At 41.5% G+C, this 25,428-nt stretch overlaps 1 protein-coding gene across 5 annotated transcripts in view; it reads right to left on the minus strand.

Annotated features, from left to right (window-relative positions):
* The window catches only part of PHACTR4 (phosphatase and actin regulator 4), a 109,158-nt gene that overhangs the window by 14,403 nt on the left and 69,327 nt on the right, over positions 1–25,428 (minus strand). For 3 of the 5 annotated variants that reach the window (XM_046012242.1, XM_046012223.1, XM_046012207.1), the window contains 7 exons: positions 22,651–22,824; positions 22,002–22,082; positions 12,432–12,593; positions 11,521–11,904; positions 5,263–5,851; positions 3,701–3,888; positions 2,335–2,488 (listed from right to left, as the gene is read on the minus strand). In XM_046012242.1, the coding sequence (XP_045868198.1) occupies positions 2,335–2,488; positions 3,701–3,888; positions 5,263–5,851; positions 11,521–11,904; positions 12,432–12,593; positions 22,002–22,082; positions 22,651–22,792 (1,700 nt within the window). In that variant the 5' untranslated portion in view covers positions 22,793–22,824. Of the gene's footprint in view, positions 1–2,334; positions 2,489–3,700; positions 3,889–5,262; positions 5,852–11,520; positions 11,905–12,431; positions 12,594–22,001; positions 22,083–22,650; positions 22,825–23,938; positions 23,967–25,428 lie in introns of all 5 variants that reach the window. The other 2 variants (XM_046012217.1, XM_046012233.1) reach the window with 2 other exon arrangements.

Raw genomic sequence — 25,428 nt, forward strand, 5'->3', positions numbered from 1 at the left:
TATTTTTAAAAATTTATTAATTTGACAGAGATCCCAAGTAGGCAGAGAGGCAGGCAGAGAGAGAGAGGAGGAAGCAGGCTCCCTGCTGAGCAGAGAGCCCGACTTGGGGCTCAATCCCAGGACCCTGGGATCATGACCCGAGCTGAAGGCAGAGGCTTTAACCCACTGAGCCACCCAGGCACCCCACATGTATTGGTATCTTAATAATACTTGAGACTTCTGACCATGAGTATGGTATTTCTCTTCCTTTATTTAGCTCTTCTTTACTTTCTTCAGCAGTATTTTATACTTTGCAGTGTACAGGTCTTACATAATCTTTTGCAAATTTATCTGTAAATATTTAAAGATTTTTGATGCTATTCTTAACGGCTATTGTAAATGTTAACCTGTTATATTTTTAGGTTCCAGTTTCAGATTGGCCATTGCTAGTGTCCAACAAACCCTTCTAAGACTAGGACTCATGAAACAACACTCAAAGATGAGCAAATAGCTCTGTAGTGAAAGAAAAATCTATTATCAAAGATTCCCATTCTTTTTTTTAAGATTTTATTTATTTATTTGACAGAGAGAGAGAGAGAGAGAGAGAAAGAGTGCACAAGCAGGCAGAGTGGCAGGGAGAGGGAGAAGCAGGCTCTTCATGGAGCAGGAAGTCTGACACGGGGCTCGATCCCAGGACCTGAGCTGAAGGCAGAAGCTTAACTGACTGAACCACCCAGGCACCCCCAGATTCTTAACTAATTCCTATTCTGGATGTTCTCTGGCTGACACTCAGAGGGCTACAGTTCTTCATTAAGACTGCTATGCTGGCCAACAGTAAAGCCAGGTGTCTAAGGCATGAAAGGAGAAAATATCTTTTTTTTTTTTTTTTTTAGTTTATAACGTTTAAAAAAAATTTTTTTTTATTTTTTTATAAAAATGTAATGTATTTTTATCCCCAGGGGTACAGGTCTGTGAATCGCCAGGTTTACACACTTCACAGCACTCACCTTAGCACATACCCTTCCCAATGTCCATAACCCCACCTCCCTCTCCTGACCCCCCTCCCCCCAGCAACCCTCAGTTTGTTTTGTGAGACTAAGAGCCACTTATGGTTTGTCTCCCTCCCGATCCCATCTTGTTTCATTTGAAAGGAGAAAATATCGTAATTAATGGACATTCTAAGTTAATTATTTTGTTAAAAATATGCCAAGAGTTCCATTTCCTTTTCCTCACTCTACCAAAAGAAATATGTGAGTTGTTCAAATACCTGTTATACACCCGGACTCTATGTATATGACACGTGTAGGAAGCTGGCCTGCATTCAGCTTCTTTATGCTTTTGGTTCCAGCTGACTTGAAAAATATACTATCACTTTAAAAGCAGGCAGTTACACAGAACATGTGAAATGGATACAACGAAAATATGGGTGTGATCTTTAATTGGGTTGGCAGCTCGAAGTTGAGCAACTGGATAAATGACAGAGGAGTCTTGCTGTCCTGGGAAGCACCCGAATTCTCTAGAAACTTAAAAAAAAAATTTTTTTTTAAAGTAAATGCTATGGGGGCACCTGGGTGGCTCAGTGGTTAAGCCTTCTGCCTTCAGCTTGGGTCATGGTCTCAGGGTCCTGGGATCGAGCCCCGCGTTGGGCTCTCTGCTCAGCAGGGAGCCTATTTCCCCTCTCTCTCTGCCTGCCTCTCTGCCTACTTGTGATCTCTGTCAAATAAATAAATAAAATCTTTAAAAATAAATAAATAAATAAATAAATAAATAAATAAATAAAGTAAATGTTATGCCTAATGTGGGGCCTGAACTCATGACTCCCAGATCAAGAGTCACAAGCTCCACTGACCAAGCCAGCCTCTATAGAAACTTTTTAAAAGCCATATTTAGGGTCCCCTGAGTGACTCAGTCAGTTAAGCGTCTGCCTTCAGCTCAGGTCATGATCTTGGGGTCCTGGGATCGAGCCCTCAGTCGGGCTCCTTGCTCAGTGGGGAGTCCAGTTATCCCTCTCCCTCTGCCCCTCCTTCCCACTCATGCTCTGTCTCTCTCTCAAATAAATAAATTAGTAAAATCTTTAAAAAATAAAATAAAAGCCACATTTGTGTCTAATTTGTGCGTAAAGCTGTGAAATATGTCTATCTCATGGTTTAAATCTCCAAGAGCCGTTTGGTTTCTTAATTTCCAAATTCCAAATTGGATACCCAACTGTGTACAATGTGTATTTTTAAAAATTATGTGGTTTCTAAAATTAGAAAAGGAAAAAAGATAAAAGTGAATGTTCCACCACAAAGTAAGTCTCTGACACACCTTCTGTCAAAATCAAATCAAATCAGTCTCTTCAAAGCCAAGGCTTACCGGATCAGCGTGTTCCCAATCTGGTGCCTTATTTCATTCCACTCCTCTTTGCTTTTCCGAGGCCAGGAATTCACGTTCAACTCCGGTTCACTGGGTCTGTGGTTCAACTTCATTGCCAGTGTGTCCTTCCTCTTCACTTTGTTGGCCAGAGCACCTTTGTGTAAGGGAAAGAAAAAAAAGTGCACGCTATGGCTCAAAGTCACCCGGAACTAGGCAAGAGTCTGAACAAAGAGTATGGCATCTCCCAGCTAACACAGAGGTGGGGGGAAAGCTGAAGACGTCTGAAAATCTGATTAGTCAGATGGACTCAGCTGGGCCAAAGATATCTTGTCCTTTCTACGCTCCTCTACATTTCTTCTAAGTAAGAGTTGCTAGAGAGAGAATCTGAACATGGGAGAGCCCTCTGAATGACATAAAGGCATATACACTAACACATTTCATAAGATTCCTTTTTTTTTTTTTTAAATAGGCTCTATGCCCAATGTGAGGCTTGAACTCATGACCCTGAGATCAAGAGTCACATGCTTTATTGACTGAGCCAGCCAGGAGCCCCAAGATTCCTTTTTTTTTTTAAAGATTTTGTTTATTTGACAGAGATCACAAGTAGGCAAAGAGAGGCAGACAGAGAGAGGGGGAAGCAGGCTCCCTGCTGAGCAGAGAGCCCAATGCGGGGCTCCATCCCAGGACCCTGAGGTCATGACCTGAGCTGAGAGGTCAGCTCTGAGGTCAAGCAGAAGCTTCACCCACTGAGCCACCCAGGTGCCCCAAGATTCCTCTTCTTAAAGCTGCCTTCCCGCTTGTAGGAATCAGGATTCCATTACTTGCAGATCTGTGTACATACATATGGTTTTTCTTCTTATCCCACAGAGTAAAGGACAACATCATTATGTCTTTTGAACACAGCCCAAATACCAACTTCCTTCTACTCCAAATTCTTTAATGCCATCAATGTAAATAATTCTTCGATCACGAACAGATAAAAACCTGTATGACTCTGGGTGCCTGGGTGGCTCAGCTGGTTGAGCTTCTACCTCTTGATTTCAGCTCAGGTCATGATCTCAGGGTTGCGGGATTGAGCCCTGCATCAGGCTCTGTCTGCACTCTCTCTCCCTCTCCCTGCATGCTCTCTCTGAAATAAATCAATCTTCAAAACAAAACAAAACCCTGCATGACTCAGTCTACATGGCTCTCTCTCACTGGATCGTTTGGACAGTGGGAAAAACAGGGACAAGGCTCTATCACCATGGCTTCTGGTATCAGTTAGCCACGTGACTTGATAGGAGAGGGTGCCTGTTACCATTCATCTGACACCAGCACGTAGCTCTACCAATAAAATAATTTTCTCCTTTGCTTTTCCCTTTCTTACTATGATGGCTCTCATCTTCATCCTCTTCATCTCTGTATTGAATGGGACCTTCTGAATCAGAGTCACTCTCCTTCTCTTCCTCCTCCTCCTGCAGACACCGTGGTAGTTTAGGAACAACTGAGGTAGATGCCACATCTTCAACGCATACAGATGGGTGGTTTTGTTCCTCCTCTTCTTCATCGTCTGGACTAACAAATTAACATAATTATATTTTCCTTTCAGACACATAATGGGTAAAAAAAAAACAAAACATAACGGGTAACTGATTTGCAAGGCATAGTACTGAATAACATGGAAAATTCAACTAGGGAAATAATTTATTCCTTCCCTTAACTTTAAGAATCTTGCTAAGAAACTTTTTTTTTTTTTTTTTTTAGCAGTTATTAATCTAAAAGGCTCTAGGCTCAAATCCTAGCTCTACGACTTACTCACTAGCTTGTAAGTTATTTAACTTTTCTGTAAATGTGAATGATATCTACCGGCTAGGCTTGTTGTAAGAATAAAGCAGATAAATTCTAGAACATACTAGCTTTTGGAAAACAGGCCCCTAATGATCTACATGTGAGAAGCAAGTCTGTTTTGGGCTGATTAAATGAGAAGACCACACAGCATCTAACACTGTGCCTGGCTCAGGGAGGATATGTAATAAAGATATTTAACCCACTTATTTCCCTTAGTTTGACAATGGAGTAGGACAAAATGATAATCGAATCCAAGGAAGCAAAGAGATATAAAGATGAAAACTAACTTTGCCGCCTTTCTACTCTGGAGGCATAAAGCTGTGAGTTAGTCCATGTGAGCTCCTAAACTGTCTCTTTCCAGGATGTAAAAAAATCATGCTGGCAAGTACAAAGATTATGGCAAAGGAACTAAGCAGTATGTGGCAACAAGTCTATATGACAATTCTCCAACTTGCAAATCCCTGGCTAATCTCCAACTTGCCAAAAAGTGTTAACCTTCAGTCTAATTTGTTAGAATTTTGAAAAGGCAAGGTGTTTGGGACAGATGAGGGAGAGAACAAGCTGGTCAGTTCCACTTTGTGAGACTGGACATTGAGCTATCTTTCAGGGCTCCCTTCGCTTCCTCCAGACTGCTCTCTGTCCCTCTCTACTGTATATAGGCACTGGGCACCAAGCCTTCAGATTTGTCTGATTTCCTCTTCACAAGCCTATGAGATAGGTTATTATTCCTATTTATGGATCTGACAACTCAAGTGCACAAAGGTTAAGTAACAAACACTACTGCAAGCTAGGAAGGAAGAGGAAGAGCTGGGATTTAAACCCAGAGCTTTTCCCAAGGTTAATGCTCTTAAGCGCCATGTTACATGGCCTCCCTTATATCATATACAAAAAAATAGAGCGGTCAAGTACAAAAGTTTATGGCCACTATGGAAACAGTGCTACAGAAATTAGCAGGGTAAATAAAGTCCAAATTCTAGAACATGTCTTTATTTGTTGAGCATTCTAACTTTATCACAATTTCTTTTTATAAATAATTTTTTCCAAGAAAGGCTACCTAGAATAAAGAAGAGGAAACAAAAGGCAAACTTTAGAGGCACTCACACTTTCAGCATCTCAATAGTGATGGGAAGTGACCTGGTCCGACCCAGGGTACTGCTGTCCTCAGAAAAGTTGTCACCGTACTCAAAGAGCAAGGAGTGAGCTCTATGAGAGCCCTCTAAGGGAGGAGTCATGGGAAGCGGGCTGGTCAGGGCCTGCTGGATTCGGATATGCAGTGGGAGTGGAGGCAGCCTATAGGGTACATGGGGCTCCCCAAAGCTGTGGTCCAACATCTTCTTGGGTGCCTCCTTTTTCTGATCTTCCTGTTGGGATACCTCCTGAGGCAGGCTTAAGGAAGATGGAAACTCATTTTCTGGCACAACTTGAAAAGTCTTAGCAAGGAACGGAGGAGACCGTGGGGGTTCGGGAGGTATATGAGTTGGCAGTGGGGGCGATGGAGAGGGAGGTGGGATCATCAACAGTGGTTCAGAGCCCACAGAGCATGCGTTCCTTTCTCTCTGATCACTCGGTGCTCTTGTGGCAGCAGACTCTGAGGCGGGTACCAAGGTTGATGGAATGCCTCTCTTAGGTGGTAATGGTGGGGATGGTTTTGATAACAGTGTACCGCTGTTTATTGCTTGGGACAGTTCAGCTGGAAAACAGAGAACAACACCTTAGTTTAAGATGGCTTCACAGTGCTTTGAAGGGCCAGACCAGAGCCTAGATTAGAACTGAGCTTACTCTCAGCTTTCAGGTGAATTATAGCACTTCGTGGCTTTGTCACAACCTAGGTATCTCCCACTGAATAAAACAAATCTATATTTAAATATCTAGAAGGCCTAATATATGTACAGATATACAGACTACCTTAATACTCTGATGAGAAATTTCTTACTTCTTTGCTCTAATATATATGACTTTCTATGACTTGGCGAGATTAAAAATGTGAGTAAGTTCTTTTGCCTAACAGAATTCCATTAAAAAATTTGACCACACTCGCCTGGAAGGCTCAGTGGGTTAAAGCCTCTGCCTTCTGCTCAGGTCATGGTCCCAGGGTCCTGGGATCCAGTCCCATATCAGGCTCTCTGCTCTGCAGGGAGCCTGCTTCTTCCTCTTTCTCTCTGCCTGCCTCTCTGACTACTTGTGATCTCTGTCTGTCAAATAAATAAAATCTTAAAAAAAAAAAAAAAAATGACCACACAGGTAGCAGTAAAAAAACCTAAATACTACCAGGCATTGTTACCATAACTTGATAAATGATGACATCTAGATATCCCAGTTCTGCATTATACAATTATCAATAATGACATCCTAAATTTTTATAGCAAATGCAAAGGACTTTGAGGAAAATGAAGTGCTTTGCTATCCCTGACTTTGGATTCTCCTTGTAAAGTTATCTTTTCTTTTCTTTTTTTTTTTTTTTACATTTTTATTGTGTTATGTTAGTCATCATACATCATTAGTTTTTGATTATTATTTTTTAAATTAATATATAATGTATTATCTACTTCAGGGGTATAGGTCTGTGAATCATCAGTCTTACACAATTCACAGCACTCACCATAGCACGTACCCTCCCCAACATCCATCACGTGGTCACCCTATCCCTCCACCCTCTACCCCCCAGCAACCCAGTTTGTTTCCTGAGATTAAGAGTCTCTTATGGTTTGTCTCCCTCCCTGGTCCCATCTTGTTTCATTTTTTTCCCTCCCTTCCCCCCATGACCTCCTGCCCTGCCTCTCAAATTCCTCATATCAGAGAGATCATATGATAATTGTCTTCTAGAGGAGGTTATCTTTACCAATTTACAGAAGGCAAAACTGAGGCCACAGAAGTCAGATGACCTGCCCAAGATCATATTACATACAAGGGCTGGGCTAGTCCCAGGTCTCATTATTAGACTCCATCCACTAGATCTCACTGTCTTTGTGATTTTTGTGAGTATCCATACTTCTTATCCTTTATACCCAAGCCCCCAGGACCACTCCCCACTACCCTATTGGCTCCTCCTTGATGACAGAGCAACCTGTCTCTATCAGCATATCCAGAGAAGTGGGCACAGTGCTTGGTACATGGCGGATCCCCAACACATGCTTACGAGAGGCCCCCACCCTGTATCACGACAATATATCTCTCTATGTGATCCCCCCAACCCCAAAATGACTCAGGTTTTGATTCAGCGAAGTCCCTTTGGAGGGCTCCAAATGGACTTTAAGAAGTAGATCATCACATCACCCATGGGCTAATCTTGCAAAATAATTAAATAGTAAGTCTCTTGATCACCAACCTCTAACCCTCTACTCAAATCCCAAATTTTGGTTACACCACTTGTTTTCAAATGGCTCCCAATGTCTTACCTAGAGAGCAACACCTCGAGGTCCCCCGAAATAAAAATTTACTTGCCCTAAGTCCCATTCCACTGGTAGCATTCAAAGTAAAAATCTAGCTAATGTGATGATGTTCTTTTTTTTTTTTTTTTTAAGATTTTATTTATTTATTTGACAGAGAAAGATCACAAGTAGGCAGAGAGGCAGGCAGAGAGAGTGAGAGGGAAGCAGGCTCCCTGCCGAGCAGAGAGCCCGATGTGGGACTTGATCCCAGGACCCTGAGATCATGACCTGAGCCGAAGGCAGTGGCTTAAACCACTGAGCCACCCAGGCGCCCCATGTGATGATGTTCTAATGTTACTAATCATAAGTAAATTTTTTTTTCAGTTTTAACTACAGCTACATTTTATTAGGCATAGTTACTTATTCATAGGCCAAATTATGAAAATAATTTAAATATGTAAGATAATAATAATTTATTAACTGTGAAGAAATTAACTTTATATTACTTTAATCATTTAGTTTTTTTATATATTATAAATGCCCAAATTCACTTTTAAAAAAATATAATTCCAGGGGCGCCTGGGTGGCTCAGTGGTTTGGGCCTCTGCCTTCGGCTCGGGTCATGATCTCAGGGTCCTGGGATCGAGCCCCGCATCGGGCTCTCGGTTCAGTGAGGAGCCTGTTTCTCCCTCTCTCTCTGCCTGCCTCTCTGACTACTTGTGACTTCTCTCTCTCTGTCAAATAAAAAAAAAAAAAAAAAAAATATATATATATATATAATTCCATTATAATTAACACACAGTATTTTACATCTTAGGTAAAATTTTAAAAGACTTTTGGGGTGCCTGGGTGGCTCAGTGGATTAAGCCGCTGCCTTCGGTTCAGGTCATGATCTCAGGGTCCTGGGATCGAGCCCCGCATCCGGCTCTCTGCTCCGCAGGGAGCCTGCTTCCTCCTCTCTCTCTGCCTGCCTCTCTGCCTACTTGTGATCTCTCTCTGTCAAATAAATAAAATCTAAAAAAAAATTTTTTTTAAAAGACTTTCTAGAAAAACATTGCATACACATATAAAAAAAGATTTAAAAAATATTAATTTTAGCCTCAATGAGATTTTTTTGGGTAGACTGGACTTTTGCTGCTTCTCTAAAAAAAGCCGTTAGATACTCCATTTACAACAAAACCTACACCTAACAAGACCAAATTTGAGTATTTTATTGTTTGAATTGATAAGTTATATTATCTTCGATAATTTAAGGAAAACATATACTTCAAGATATTAAAGAAGTGAACTCTTACATCTTCCCTCACAATGGCACTTGGCTGAGTTCTGTGGGCAAGAAACTGGAATGTTCATTGGAAGGGTTACAAATTCCCTTCACTTGTTCAGCTATTTATGGTGGTCCTTCCTTTGTCCTAATACTCCTAATCAGTCCTTAGTCCTAACACTGTTATGCCCATTATCAGACACTGCAATGTCTACAGCAGTGGTTTCTAAATGTTCGGATCTCATGGACCAGTTAATTAAAATGAAATACTCAACCAACCTCAGGCTGTCAATTTTTAATATTTCCAAGTAAGTCTTGATATCAAGTAAACCATTTGTGAAGGTAATCTTTTCATGAAATAAATGGATTTTTATCAGCAAAGAATTAGCAAAGTCATAATTTCAGAATAAAGAATAATCCTTAAAATCCAATCTAGTTAACCTTAATAAAAACTCTGTGAATGGTCCTATTTTTCTCCTTCTGCTGAGGACCACTCAAGACTGATGTTGTTGGGGGTGCCTGGGTTGCTCAGTGGGTTAAAGCCTCTGCCTTCGGCCCAGGTTGTGATCCCAGGGTCCTGGGATCGAGCCCCACATCAGGCTCTCTGCTCAGCAGGGAGCCTGCTTCCTCCTCTCTCTCTGCCTGCCTCTCTGTCTACTTGTGATCTCTGTCTGTCAAATAAATAAATAAATAAAATCTTTAAAAAAAAAAAAAAAGACTGACGTTGTTGGGTGATGGACATTGCAGAGGGTATGTGCTATGGGGAGGGCTGTAAACTATGTAACACTGACAATTCATAGACCTGTACCCTTGAAGCAAATAATACATTATATGCTAAAAAAAGAACAAAATAAAAAAAAAATGATGTTGATCCCTCAGTCACAAGGTCTACTGCTCTGGGTTATTCACCTTAGGCCAAGAGTGGCCTCTTGGTTCAGCCCAGAGAACAGTACACATATTAATATTTTTTATATTGTCTTGTCCTGAAAAGGGTAGACTGTTACTGGCTTAGAGCAATGATTCTCAATGTGTGGTCCCCATGTATGCAGCATCAGCATCATCTGGGAAATTTTTAGAAATGCAAATTCTCAGGCCTCCTACACCCCGCCCCCCCAGACTTAACTGAATCAGAAACTGTCAGGGGAGGGCCCAGCAATCTGTGTTTCGACAAGCCCTCTAGGTGATCGTGATGAGAACCTGTCTAGACATCAGTTTGAGAATACAGGGGTACAGGACAGAGATCTGGGCTCAAGAGTTGAAAAGCTTAGGTTTGCTTTCTCTCTCTCATTAACTGCAACCTTGAGTGAGTCACAACTTCTTCACGTTGTAATTGCCCTAACTATGTAATAGATAAAATCGCTTTCCTACTTCATAAGGAGGTTCTGAAAGCAAGTATATGAAAGCTGCTTGAGTTTCTCAGAGATAAGTCAACACAGCACTATCCATCCGGGGTGGTGGTAATAGTAATAACCTCCATCCTTTTTAAAGATTTTATTTATTTATTTGACGGAGAGAGAGATCACAAGCAGACAGAGAGGCAGGCAGAGAGAGAGGAGGAAGCAGGCTCCCTGTGGAGCAGAGAGCCTGATGCGGGGCTCGATCCCAGGACCCTGAGATCATGACCTGAGCCGAAGGCAGCGGCTTAATCCACTGAGCCACCCAGGCGCCCCACCTCCATCCTTTTTAAAATCAAACTACTCCAGGGGCACCTGGATGGCTCAGTGGGTTAAGCCTCTGCCTTCGGCTCAGGTCATGATCTCACGGTCCTGGGATTGAGCCCCATATTGGGCTCTCTGTTCGGCAGAGAGCCTGCTTCACCCTCTCTCTTCTGCTTGCCTCTCTACTTGTGATCTCTCTCTGTGTCAAATAAATAAATAAAATCTTAAAAAAAAAACAAAAAACAAAAAACTACTCCAATCTGTCATACTCACATATATCCTAAGCCTGTTTTTCAGGGTTCTCATCACCCCACACAAGGTAGGGGTATTAGCTGTTTAATGAGCGTACTTAATTCCTCCCTTTAATCATGAACAAGAACTTCAAGTCATACTAAGCCTAGTATCATTTTTCCTGAAAAACTACCTTCTTTCCTCTCCTCCCTTTCTTGAAAATTCCTCTAAGAAGGTATACATGTTATGTAAAGAAAAGCTGACCTAAACAGGACTTCAGGTAAATATAAAAAAATTTACTAAAATGATAAAAATGTACTGTTTATCGTCCTGGTTTTCTTTCTTCTACCACTTATTAAGAGTAGCATTCTTAACTTTTTCAAGATAAACCACGACTGTATCAGGACACTTAAATGATGTATTTCGCAGTTCCCACGAAGTTATTGTGCCAGACACTGAATCGAAAGTTACACTGGCATCTACCCCATCACCTTTTTATCTGTTGGGCTCATGCTGAAGGCAGGCATTGGTGGTTTCAAGCAGGTTAAAATAGCCCCTTTTCTCCATGTAGGTCAGACTGCTGTGGTCTTCACATGCCAAGTCCCCCAACGAGATGCAGTTATTTTGGAAACACTGTTTTAGAAAAATAGCTATTAATCCCTCCCTCCCACCAAACTAGAACTTAAATTTATTGGTATTTGATCCTCATCTGTTTTCATTCAAAGCTACCTGCGTCATTTTTAAGACTTTTCTCTTTACTGAGTGCATTCAGAGGGACAAGACGTGGAGAACTGTCACAGGCCAAATCAACACTCGGGAAATCTAAAGACTTACTTACCGATGACAGGGTTGCTATTTCTGTGAGCTGGTTTAGGGGGCGGGAGAGGGGGCTGCTTGGCAGGGACCGTGTGAGTGAGGCTCGGGGCGGTGGTGGCATTAGTGCCTGTGGGAGCAGCAGGCAGAGTCCTGGGTGCTGGGGCTGGGGTGACGGAGGAACTAGCAGTTTTTGCTGGGTTCGAGGCAGCGGGCGCTGCGGTGGGGGCTGCGGCGGGGGTGGAGGTGACAGGCCTGGCCCCGCTGCCAGTGGAAGTAGCATCCTTTGCTTGCCCTTCATTTGCTTCATGGGATGAGGACAGGGGTCTTTTCGGGGGAAGTAAAGGCTGTCTGGGTGCGTTCTCAGGAACGGATTCTGCTTCCGAATTAGGCTGGCTTCCCGTCGAGCCTGTGTAATGACAGATATGATATAAAAGTGAGGAAAGAGTCACAAGAGAGACTGAAAAAGTGAACACATCTATGGGCTCATGGTCAACTTTATCCATTATTTAACTTGCAGATGAGTTTACAGGCCAAGTTTCCCAACCTCAACATACTTAAGATAAACGATACTTTCTCAAGATACAATCCCAGAGTAAGAGAGGCCTATGTGGTGGTGATTTTGCACACCAGAGCCAGGCAACTGGAGGAGGCACGGAATCCCTCGGGTGGAGGAGTGTGCAGCTTGAGAAAGTCCTACAGGTGTCTGATGCTTAACGTCCTCTTCTGTCCTTGAGAATCACAACTTACATCTTTTGCGAATATAAGAATGAGCACGGGGAAAATTCCACTTCAAGCTTCAACTAGTTGAGGAATTGCTAGAGAAGAACAGAATTCCCTCTGGATTTTATTTCTCCCCTGGCTCTAGCAAAACTGTGAGTTAAATGAGAATGGCTGATCCATGGCTCTTACGCTCACAAACTCAGGGTTTCTCACCTAGTCGCTTCTTTCGGTCCTCTTCTGGAACAGGCTTCCTAAGACTTGCTATTCTTCCAGACTCTTCTTCTTGGTCTGGACTAGACGATCTGGTACTTCCTATGGGAGTGGTATGGCCATTTTTTAACATGGCATGGCTCAACTTCCCCGGATCCTCACCACCTGCAAGGTCAAATGGAGAGAGCGAATGATGGAGTGGTGTGGTCAGACAGGGAGGAGAGCTAGAGATTTGTAACTTTCTTACCCCTTTCTCCCTCCTGTTTGAGCTGCCGATTCAGATCTAGATTATTCAGATCTTATAGTAGTAATAGAAGTAAGTAATTCCTTTCACCAATAAACAATGGATTGCCTATTATATGCCAGCCATATTGCGACATGAATAAGACCGACTTAATACCCTAAGTAACGAACACTAACTATTTAGAGCTGTAACAAATGGAGTGTTGGGGTAGGTATGAAGAAGAAACAATTCTCTTAAGCTGAAAATGAGGTTGGGAAAGCTTCACAAAGATTGGTAGCTAAACTGGGTCTTAAAGGAGTAGGAGCCCATCGTACTGTTAACAAGATGATGAAAGACAGGAAGAAGGAGCAGCATGGATGAAGGGATGAAATCATTTGGCGTGTCTGGGAGTCGGCATCTCGTTTGTCTGGCAGGAAAACAGATACACATAAGAAACAGTTATGGACAGGACTGGAAAGGCCAGCCAGAGCCCGGCTATGAAGAACACCGAATGCCATGTACAAGAGCCTGGGCCAAATCCTGTAGGCAACAGGAAGCCAAAGAATCAAAGGAGGAGAGAGATCTGATCTGATCTGTCTTTTCCAAGGTTAAATGTGAGAGCTGAGAGGGGGGTGGCTCAGCCAAGGACTGGAACAGGAAAGCTACTGCTGAGCTACCGCTGGAACACGGGTGAGACGCAGTAGAGGGTACTGGGCATTAGGAATGTGGAGCAAGGGGCAGAACTGGTGGACTGATCAGAGCTCAACGTGACAGAAAGACACATGCCCACAAACTAAACTGCAGGAATGATCCCTAGGTTGGAGGCTTTGGGAGGACCACTTGTCACTGGTGACAGCGTAGGTAATAAGATTCCTGCACAGAATAGTTAGACAAACGTTCCCAGTTATTGCGGAGCTTTCCTGGACTCCTTTGGAGGAGAAAACTGCGAAAACTGAGGTTAGAGATATAAACTCCATCTCACCTCCTAGTGTCACGGGGACTGGAAGTGGTTGCTCTCTAGATGGTTTTCGTGTTGGCTTTCCACAGTGAGACCCTCTGGGTAGTATCATCTTAGTGACTCTTGAGTTAGCTCCTCAAGTTCTCAGAGACCAGTCTTCCTCGCCCCAACTACCACCTCCTACTAAATTAGACCGGATCATTCTCCACACAGTGACAATGAGAGGTAGAGCGTGGGCTAAAAGCAGTAAAGAGTCTACGGCAAATGAGCACTAAATGAAAATAAATTTCTCAAGCTAAAGTATTCTGATAACTACTTCAAAACAGGGTTGGTAGCAAGATGGCAACTACAGAAATGTAGTAAGTTATTGCTTTATATCAATATAGCTCAGGCTTAACAAAAACAGGACCTTCTAGAATATAAACCAAGGAATCATTTCAAAGCCAAAAAAGACTATTACTTTTGAAAACCATACAGTGAAAGGTCAAGAAACATTATTAACTGGTTTCTACTAGGTTTCTACTGCACTATATGCAAAAGAGATCAGTTATTGGGGTACATGGGTGGCTCAGTTGGTTAATCATCAGACTCTTGGTTTCAGCTAAGCCATGATCTCATGGTTGTGAGACTGAGCCCCTCATGGGGCTCACACTCAGCCTGGAGTCTTTTTGTCCCTCTCTCTCTCCCTCTGCTTCTTCCCCTGCTCTCCTACTTGCACATGCCCTCTGCCTCTCTAAAATAAATAAATAAAATCTTAAAAAGAAAAAGTGATCAGTTATCTTGGATTGTTTGCTTTCATGTAAAATTTCTTTTTAAAAATTTTTATTTATTTTTAAAAGACTGTATTTATTTATTTATTTGAGAGAGAGAGCATGAGAGGGTAAGGGCCAAAGGGAGAAGCAGACTCCCCATTGATTGGGGAGCCTGATGTGGGACTTGATCCTGGAACTCTGGGACCATGACTTGAGCTGAAGGGAGGCGCTTAACTGACTGAGCTACCCAGGCACCCCTCTTTTTAAAAATTTTTTAAGATCTGTTCTTAAATTCACGTATAATAAAATACAGTGTTAGTTTCATGTGTACAATATAATGGTTCAACAATTCTGTACATTATGCAGTGCTCATCACGGTAAGTGTGCTCTTAATCCCTTCACCTATTTCACTGACCCCTGCCCGCACTTCCCAAGCAGCCGCCACCAGTTTGTTCTCTGTTTCAGTCTGGTTTTGTGGTGTGTCTTTTTTCTTTGTTCACTTGTTCTATTTCTTAAATTCCACATATAACTGAAATCATATGGTATGTCTTTCTCTAACTTATTTCACTTAGAATTACGTTCTCTAGATTCACCCCTCTTGTTGCAAATGGTAAGATTTCATTCTTTTTTATGGCTGAGTAATATTCCTCTGTGTGTGTGTGTGTGTGTGTGTGTGTGTGTGTGTGTGTATGTGTCTTTATCCATTCATCTATGGATGGACACCTGGATTGCTTCTATATCTTGGCTATTGTAAATAATCCTGCAATAAACATGGGGGTATATACAACTTTCTGAAATAGTGTTTTCATTTTCTTTAGGTAAATACCCAGTAGAAGAATTACTGAATTATTTGGTAATTCTTCTTTTTAAAAGATTTTATTTATTTATTTAACACAGAGAGAGATCACAAGTAGGCAGAGAGGCAAGCAGAGAGAGAAGGGGAAGCAGGCTCCCCACTGAGCAGAGACCCCGATGCGGGGCTCAATCCCAGCACCCTGGGATCATGACCTGAACTGAAGGCAGAGGCTTAACCCACTGAGCCACCCAGGTGCCCTCATTTGGTAATTCTATTTTTAATTTTCTGAGGAATGTACATATTGTTTTCCACAGTGTTGCACCAGCTTGCATTCCCACCAACAGTGTATGAGGGTTCTTTTTCCTCCACATCCTCACCAACACCTGTTATTTCTTGTGTTTTTTATTTTAGCCAGTTTGACAGGTGTGAGGTGATACCTCATTGTGGTTTTGATTTGCATTTCCCTGATGACGAGTGATGCTGAGCATCTTTTCACGTATCTGTTGGCCATCTGTATGTCTTCTTTGGAAAAATGTCTATTCATGTCTCCTGCCCCCACCCCCCCTTAAGAGATTTTATTTATTTATTTGAGAGAAAGAGAGAGGAGAGAGAGAATGAGGAGGGTGGGGGGAGGGATAAGCAAACTCACATAGGGCTCAATCCCAGGACCCTGAGATCATGACCTGAGCTGAAATCAGATGCTTAACTGACTAAGCCACCCAGGTGTCCCCTTCTGCCCATTTCTTTAACTAGGTTATTTGTTTTTTTTTTTGGTGTTGAGTTGTATAAGTTCTTTATATATTTTGGATACCAACACCTTATCAAGTATATCATTTGCAAATATCTTTTCCCACTTGGTAAGTTATCTATTTTATTGGTGTCTTTTGCTGTGCAAAAGTTTTTTATTTTGATGTAGTCCCAATGGTTTAGTTTACCTTTGTTTCCCTTGCCAAAGGACAAATACTTAGGAAAAATTCTTCTATGACTGATGCCAAAGAACTTACTGCCTATGTTCTTTCTAGGAATTTTATGGTTACAGATCTCACATTTAGGTCTTTAATCTATTTTGGGTTTATTTTTGTGTCTGGCATAAGGAAGTGGCCCAGTTTCATTCTTGTGAATGGAGCTGTCCAGTTTTCCCAGCACCATTTGTTGAAGAAACCATTTTTCCCCCATTGTATATCCTTCCCTCTGACATAGATTAATTGACCATATAATCGTTGGTTTACTTCTGGGCTCTCTGTTCTGTTCCATTGATTTTTTGTCTATTTTTTTTTATGATTTTATTTATTTATTTGACAGAGGCCACAAGTAGGCAGAGAGGCAGGCAGAGAGAGAGGAGGAAGCAGGCTCCCTGCTGAGCAGAGAGCTCGATGCAGGGCTGGATCCCAGGACCCTGAGATCATGACCTGAGCTGAAGGCAGAGGCTTTAACCCACTGAGCCACCAAGGTGCCCTGATCTATATGTCTATTAAAATTTCTTATATTTAATGCAAAGGTTTTCTACAATGCTAACAGAGTGGAGTATAAGCAGTATCCGGGTTTAACATCCATGAATGTCCTTGTTCCATCTCAGATAACATATTAAGTATTTTGTAATAAAGTCAAGTTAGTAAAAGGCAAAAGATCTGGTTGGTAGAGTAGTATTTTGTCCAATGGCTACAATTCATTTATCAAATGGGGCTTTGAGCTTATAGGCTAAAAACAACTTGGATCAAGAGCCAATAGGAGAAAAAGGAAAAAAAAAAAGAGCCAATAGGAAGCATAGGGCAAAAGAACTGAATGAAGGTGAAAAACAACAAGCAAGTAATGTATGGGGTTTGTGGGTGAGCAAGAAAAGTAAGAGACAGGAGAGGGCAAGGGGTAAGAAATGGCTATTATCTAAAAAAAAAGGAAAGAAAAAAAGCAAGGGTCAAAGGTGCTGCAACACAGGTGTTACAATTATAGTTAACCACCTAAAATACCTAGAAGATTTTGTGTCCAAATATAAAATTCAAAGTCTCATTAAAAAACTGGTTATCCATGGGGTCCCTGGGTGGCTCAGTGGGTTAAGGCCTCTGTCTTCGACTCGGGTCATGATCCCAGGGTCCTGGGATCGAGCCCCGCATCAGGCTCTCTGCTCAGCGGGGAGCCTGCTTCTCCTCCTCCCCTCTCTCTGCCTGCCTCTCTGCCTACTTGTGATCTCTGTCAGATAAATAAATAAAATCTTTAAAAAAAACCAAACAAACTGGTTATCCATGCTCATAGCCAAGCATGCAGAAAATTCAGAAAAACGGAAAAAAAAAAAGCCTCCTGTATTCCAATCCTGACAACAAATGCTAACTAATATTTTAGTAATTTTTCTTCATGTTTGTTTTCTTTGTTTAATTTTTATATAGGTGAGGGGTGCCTGGGTGGCTCAGCCAGTTAAGTGTCTGACTCTTGATTTCAGTGCAGGTCATGATCTCAGGGTTGTGAGATCGAGCCCCTGATAGGCTACATAGTGGGCCTAGAGCCTGCTCAAGATTCTCTCCCTCTTCCTCTGTCCCCCAGCCCCTTAAAATTTTTAGGTAGCTGAAATTTAAAAATCTTCAATTCAGGGGCGCCTAGGTAGCTCAGTCAGTTGGGTGTCCAACTCCTGATTTCAGCTCAGGTTGTGATCTTGGGGTCGTGAGATCAAACCCCACGTTGGGCTCTGCACTCAGCAAGGGGTCTGCTTGGGATTCTCTCTCTTCTTCTCCCTCTGTTCCTCCCCGCACTGTGCTTACTCTCTAAAATAAATAAATCTTTTTTTTTTTTTAAGATTTTATTTATTTATTTGAGAAAGAGTGAGCGAGGAAGCAAGCACAAGCAGGGGGAGTGGTGGAGGGAGAAGCAGGCTCTCCACTGAGCAGAGGGTCCAATCTGGGGCTCAATCCCAGGACTCTGGGATCATGACCTGAGCTGAAGACAGCCATTTAACTGACTGAGCTACCCAGGTGCCCCCAAAATAAGTAAGTCTTCAAAAAAAAACCTTTAATCTACATAATTTAATTAAATTTTGTGAATAAGCAATATAACAACATGGTTCAAAACCTAAAAACTATAATATTCCATTGGTTTGGTTCCTTTCTCCCATTGTCCAAAGGATAGGATACAGTTTTAAAACTTGAGTTTCAGATCTTGGGGCGCCTGGGTGGCTCAGTGGATTAAGCCACTGTCTTCGGCTCAGGTCATGATCTCAGGGTCCTGGGATCGAGCCCCGCATCGGGCTCTCTGCTCCGCAGGGAGCCTGCTTCCTCCTCTCTCTCTGCCTGCCTCTCTGCCTACTTGAGATCTCTCTCTCTTACTGTCAAATAAATAAAATAAAATCTAAAATCTTAAAAAAAAATAAATAAATAAAACTTGAGTTTCAGATCTGTCCCATGCAAAGGAACTCTAATGAAGAGAAACGAAATACAACCAACATACTGTATTCTTAATTCTTCCGATAAGCTGCTTCATAAAAGTCACACATTGGAGAAAAGTCCTGACATTATTAAACAAGAAATGAGTGTTGAAATACCAAAACATGATCTTTATGACAAACAGAAGATTAGGGAAGCAATCTGGGCATGCAGACAAATTTGGTCAAAAAAGCTCAAACAAACAGGGACACCTGGGTGGCTCAGTCAGTTAAGCATCTGATTCTTGATTTTGGCTCAAGTCAGGACTTTGGGGTCATGGGACTGAGCCCTCCATCTGGCTCCCTGCACTCAGCAGGGAGCCTGCTTGAGGTTCTGTCCCTCCCCCAGTTTCTCTCTCTCTCTAAAACAAATAAAATATTTTAAAAATATATATTAAAACAAAAAACAAAGGAAAGTGAGACAGTACTACAGCCAGCACAAAGCTGAGATCATAAAGAGACACAGAGATCAGCTCCAAGGATCCTTCACAAGTCATTCAATTTCAGAGTTAAAGGTCACAGCCTGTTAGGGTAGACATTTGCAAGAAGAGTGAACAGTTTTTTGTTGTTGTTTGTTTGTTTTTTTTCCCCTTCATTAAGAAAATGGCCATTTTTAGTATAGGAAATTAAGAGGTAATTATTAGAATAAAGTCATTTCATATTTACACCCTTAAGTTGAGATTCCTTAAAAAAAAAAGTTTTTCTTATGTTTTAATATTTTCCCTTCAGTAGATATTTTCATTCCCACAAAAAATATTTGCCTTCCTTAAATAAATCAAATATAGATAGCACAGCACTGAATTCTCTCAAATTATCTTTTTTTTTTTTTTTAAAGATTTTATTTATTTATTTGACAGAGAGAGAGGTCACAAGTAGGCAGAGAGGCAGGCAGAGAGAGAGGAGGAAGCAGGCTCCCTGCGGAGCAGAGAGCCCGATGCGGGGCTCGATCCCAGGACCCTGAGATCATGACCTGAGCCGAAGGCAGCGGCTTAATCCACTGAGCCACCCAGGCGCCCCTCAAATTATCTTGTATTTAGTTTTTTATTATCAAGTATAATACTAGTAGAGAAAAATGTACAAAACATAAATGTAAATTTCAATGAGATATTTCAAGGACACTTGTGTGATCATCATGGACATTAAGAAATGTTTCCAAATAGCCAAACTGTAGAAGGAGCTCCGATGTCTACTGACAGATGAATGGATAAAGATGTGTTGTATATATGCACACATAAATACACAATGGAATATTACTCAGCCAACAAAAAATTGAAATCTTACTATTTGCAATGACATGGATGGAACTAGAGGGTATTATGCTATGCAAAACAAGTCAGTCAGAGAAATAATTATCATATGATCTCACTCGTATGTGGAATTTAAAAAACAAAACAGAGGATCACAGGGGAAGGGAGGGAAAAATAAAACAATGAAAGTAGAAGGAGGCAAACCATAAGAGACTCTTAACTATAGGAAACAAACTAAGGGTTGCTAGAGGGGCGATGGGTGGGGGGATGGGGTAACTGGGTGATGTAATGAGCGCTGCGTGTTACATGCAACTGATGAATCACTGACTTCTACCTCTGAAACTGATAATATACTGTATGTTAATTCATTGAATTTAAATACAAGGGAAGGAAGGAAGGAAGGAAGGGAGGGAGGGAGAAAGAAAATGTTTCCAGAGGGTGTGCCTGCGTGGCTCTTTTGGTTAAGTGTCTGACTTTGGTTTAGGTCATGACCTGAAGGATGTGAGACCAAGCCCTGTGTTGGGCTCTGTGCTCAGAGAGGAGTCTGTTTCTCTACCTTTTCATCTGCTGCACCCCTCCCCCCCGCCCCGCCACTCACATGCTCTCTCTCTCTAAAAATGAATAAACCTTAAAAAATATGTGTGTGTGTGCATGTGCGTGTGTGTAACTTGTGATACATTTATAAAATGAAATATTATACAGTGGTGAAAACAAACTACACCGGCATGCTAAAATATGATTCTTATAAGTAATACTGAGCAACTGCAGTCAGTCATGAAAGAATACATATATCATTTCTATAAAGAAAAAACAGGCAATCTTAAAGTGTTTAGAGATGCATGCTTAAGTGGTTAAACTATAAAAGAACAAACAGGATTATCACAAGAGAAGAGTAATTGCTCTGTGGGGGAAGGAGAGGTTTGTTAGGAGAAGGCAAGGGAGGCTTCAGGGATCTAGAAGCATTTTTTAAAAAAGATTATTTATTTATTTATTCATTTGAGAGAGAGTGAGAGAGAGCAAGCGCATGATGAATGGGGGGACAGGCAGAGGGAGAAGGAGGGGGAGAGAGAGAATCCCAAGCTGACTCCACGCTTAGCACAGAGTCTGATGTAGGGTTCAATCGCATGACTCTGAGATCATGACCTGAGCTGAAATCAAGAGTCGGACACTTAACTAAGTCACCTAGGGAACCCTATATATTTTATCATCAGTGCATATTTGGGTTGTTTCCATTTTTGCTCTATTGTTAATAAATATTGCTGGTACAAGCATGTTTGTACATATCTCCTGATATACACGTATTCATATTTTTGTTTATATACCACATTCTGGACATGCCTGTACATAGGTTTGCATATCTCCAGCTTTCACAATTATGCTAAACTTTTTTTTTCTTAAAGATTTTATTTATTTATTTGGGGCGCCTGGGTGGCTCAGTGGGTTAAGCCTCTGCTTCGGCTCGGGTCATGATCCCAGGGTTCTGGGATCAAGCCCTACATTGGCCTCTTTGCACTGTGGGGAGCCTGCTTCGCTCTGTGGGGAGCCTGCTTCCTCCTCTCTCCCTACTTGTGATCTCTGTCTATCAAATAAATAAACTAAATCTTAAAAAGAAAAGATTTTATTTATTTATTTGACACAGAGAGATAGCAAGAGCAGGAACTTAAGCAGGGGAGTGGGAGAGGGAGAAGTAGGCTTCCTGCCTAGCAGGGAGCCTGATGCAGGGCTCGATCCTAGGACCCTGGGATCATGACCTGAGTTGAAGGCAGAGGCTTGATGAGTGAGCTATCCAGGTGCCCCAGATTATGCTAAATTAAAAAAAAATTTTTTTTTTTTAAGTCATCTCTACACCCAACCTGGGGCTCCAATTCATGACCTTGGAAATCGGCTGTCACATGCTCCACTGACTGAGTCAGCCAGGGCTCCATTTGTATATATTCTTTTTTTTTTTTTTTTAATTTATGTATTTATGTATATATTCTTTAGTGAACTATCCAGTGCTTCTGTAGACTCTTTTACTGAGTTGTCTTTTTTCTTTTGTAAAAGTTTGAAAAAAAACCATTCTGGATGCATGAAAAGCTTAAAAAAAATTTCCCCTCCCTCCCAAAAGCAATAAAAAGAAAATTCAAATGCCTAGTCAGAATCAAACACCCAAGTGTATAGAGATAGACATACGCTGTTTTATTTATAAACTCACCCTGCTCAGAGTCTTCCAAGAGAACCCCTCTTTTAACCAGCTCTTCTCTCGGTTTTCGCATAGATATTTTTCGCTCTAAAACTAATATTAAATTGGAAAACAGCATTCAGAAATGTGGCAGTTAAAGGTCCATTTTAAGCATTCTAACTCAACAGGCAAAAGAACAAAGTGGTTCAATTTTCTGTTCTCTGGAAAGAACAGGAAACTAAATTCAAATTTAAAAGCATAATTTCTTCCATATCCTACGTTATGGGGAAAGCAGCATTTTCAAAAGAAACTATAAAATTTTAGCTCTTTCTTTTTTAATTGGCATTTCAACAATACAGTATTTACATACTTATGGATGAACTTTCTCTGAAAGTGGTCAGAGTAGAAAAAGAAGCATCATAGATTTGCTACCATTCAGGAACTCCATTCACCACTTGATAAACTTTAATTCCATCAATAAACTTTAATTCCATCAAAATGGCAATCTGGGGATGAGACTATAGTAAATAAGGGAGTGACCCCTTGGTTTTATTCCTGAAAGACTGAATTTCCTCTCCAAATAGAGGGTTAGAAAAGCTTAGGAAGAGAATGAGGAAGTTGGATACTTCTAAAGTAAGAAACTCTGTAACTCAGAACATATATTTAAATCTTAATGTCTCACCTTCTGATGTCTCTTTGAATTTATCACTACTTTTTTTTTTCCGCCATTTCCAGGGCTTGAAGATCTTGCCAAAGCCCGAGAACTTGCTCTTCCTTTTGGTGGGAGGTGTCGTGTCTCCCGCTTCCACACTGTCCATGACCATGCCTGGGTCTGCGGTGGGCTGGCTTACTTCCTCTGTAGTATGGTGAAAGGCACACAGGGAAAAGAACAGCCAATTTATTATGTCAGCATAACTTCTAAAAGGTCCCTTCCCCTCTTTTCCTGTGGTGGTTGGAAAGGATCAGAGCAATGATAAACAATCATGCAGACAGAATCCCTGACATCACACGGACACCAAACATCAAAATCCGTAACAGATAAGTTACTAAGAGGGAAAAGGAACCAAACCAAGCTGACATCATTTTAGGACAAAAATTCAATGAGATGATCATAACCAGCTCAAAATCTCGTAAAAGGCGCGAACACACACACACACACACACACACACACACACACATATGAATGTGTTTCAATATGCATGAGATCTTGCCCCCTGCAGCCTATCGCTGTTCCCATTCTCATCCTGGGGTGGAGGGGGGTGGGGTGGGGGTGCGGGGTGAGAGGGGGTGGGGTGGGGGTGGGGTGGGGGTGAGGGGGGTGGGGGGTGAGAAGGGGTGGGGTGGGGGGTGAGAGGGGGTGGGGTGGGGGGGTGGGGGGCTAGGTCTTCCCCAGCTAACATTACTGCCTCCGGTGTCACTGAAATGGGGAGTTCCATCTTGAGTGAGTGAGTCATCATTCTCTACTAAACACTGCCCTCCCTCTGCCCTCCTCTTTCAGGACATTAATAGTTCAAGGTGGGTAACATATCAAGTGTTAACACCTTACTTGTACCTGTTTTTTTTTTTTTTTCCCCCCAGATTATTTTTTTCCTTTCACAAGACCCTAAGTTTGGAGCACTGGAAGGAGCCTGGGGCTGGGGCATTACAGACAGTGCTTTAAAATGAAATCTTTTTGGAAAGCAGAGGTGGGATTCCAGTTTGCCTATCACAGTAGTACTTTAGGGACAGTCAAGATCTTAAGGATATGACAAAAACTGTCACTGACACGGTATTATGTGTGGGACTGAAGTGAAAGGCCATGAATCCCTCACAATGACCACACATGCAGGGTTTAGTTAGTTAGCTCTAGTGGCAGAGAAAGGAGCAGCCAAGACTGGGCCAAGAATAATAATAATAATAATAATAAAAATAAAAGCAGGAAAGCAACAAAAAAAAGCAGGAAGGCAACACAATACGGCTTTGCACTCCACCTACTGTCCCAGGGTTCTCTGGAGAAGTCTAGAGGAGAAGAAAAAAAGAGTCATGAGGAATAACCATCCTGGAATCAAAGTGGAACCTTTACTTTATAGAAATACATCAAGGATCACTTATTATATTATCCCATGTAATAAGTTCACATGCTTATTGTACACAATTTCAGATCTGAAGCAAATAACGCTCTTTTTTGGGGGATAAATGGGCATAATATATGCACTAAAAAAAGTTTCTTTTAATACTGTGGATAGTTTTTCATAAAAGAAAATACATAATCAACAAGCATTTATTATTATTACTATTATTATTTTTTAAAAGATTTTTATTTATTTATTAGACAAAGAGAGATCACAAGTAGGCAGAGTAGCAGGCAGAGAGAGAGGAAAGCAGGCTCCCTGCTGAGCAGAGAGCCCGACGTGGGGCTCGATCCCAGGACCCTGAGATCATGACCTGAGCTGAAGGCAGAGGCTTAACCCACTGAGCCACCCAGGCGCCCCTATTATTTCTATTATTAAAGACTTTATTTATTTGACAGAGAGAGACAGTGAGAGAGGAAACACAAGAAGGGGGAGTGGGAGAGGGAGAAGCAGACTTCCCATGGAGCAGGGAGCCTGACGTGGGGCTCAATCCCAGGACCCTGGGATCATGACCTGAGCCAAAGGCAGCCACTTAATGACTGAGCCACCCAGGTGCCCTGCATTTATTATTTTTTTTTTTAAGAAACAGTTGACAAATTCTATCTTTTTTGGTTGATAGATGTGAGTCTAGGGAAACCTGTTGTTGAAAGTCAGATTTATAGAATTGTCATGATCACAGTGACTGCTGGGTGCATTATTTTTCTGTACGTAAGTGACTTAAGCAAAACAGGGTTCTGGCTACTGAAGGAGATGAGAGGACAATGACTCTTTTCTTCCTAGTTACATGATTTACTTGAACACATTCTGAGTCTCAACTACTTTAATTCCTTCCATAAAATGCAAGAGAATCTGGTTATTTAATGCCGGACCATATATCCCTAAGTTTACTTGCAGAGACATCAGAACAACTCCTGTCCCAACAATTTCCCCTCTGTGGTACCCGGGATGCATCCCCAGGAGTGGGACCTGGGTGAATACAGGTATCGCTTTTAAGAGTCAGTGCCTTAAGACAGTAAACTCCTAATTACGAAATGTCAATGAGACCTCAAGGCATTTTAACTATGTCCTGTAATATAATATTTAGCATATGTTAATGATAACACTTTCAGAAATGGAGCTAAGCCACCACTAGGTGTTCATAGTCACCTTACTTGCTAGAGGCAAGGAGGAACTGAAATTTGAAATATCCTGCCATCCACCCACTGAATGGACTTCACTCATTTCCAAATGATACATAAGAAAATGCCTGTTTGATTAAAATAGGGAAGATATTGCAAAAACAATGAATACTGTTACGCTGAAAAAAATAAATAAAATGAAAAAAAAAATAAAATAGGGAAGATAATATA

The sequence above is a fragment of the Meles meles genome, chromosome 1 (assembly GCF_922984935.1).
Source record: "Meles meles chromosome 1, mMelMel3.1 paternal haplotype, whole genome shotgun sequence".
NCBI lineage: Eukaryota > Metazoa > Chordata > Mammalia > Carnivora > Mustelidae > Meles > Meles meles.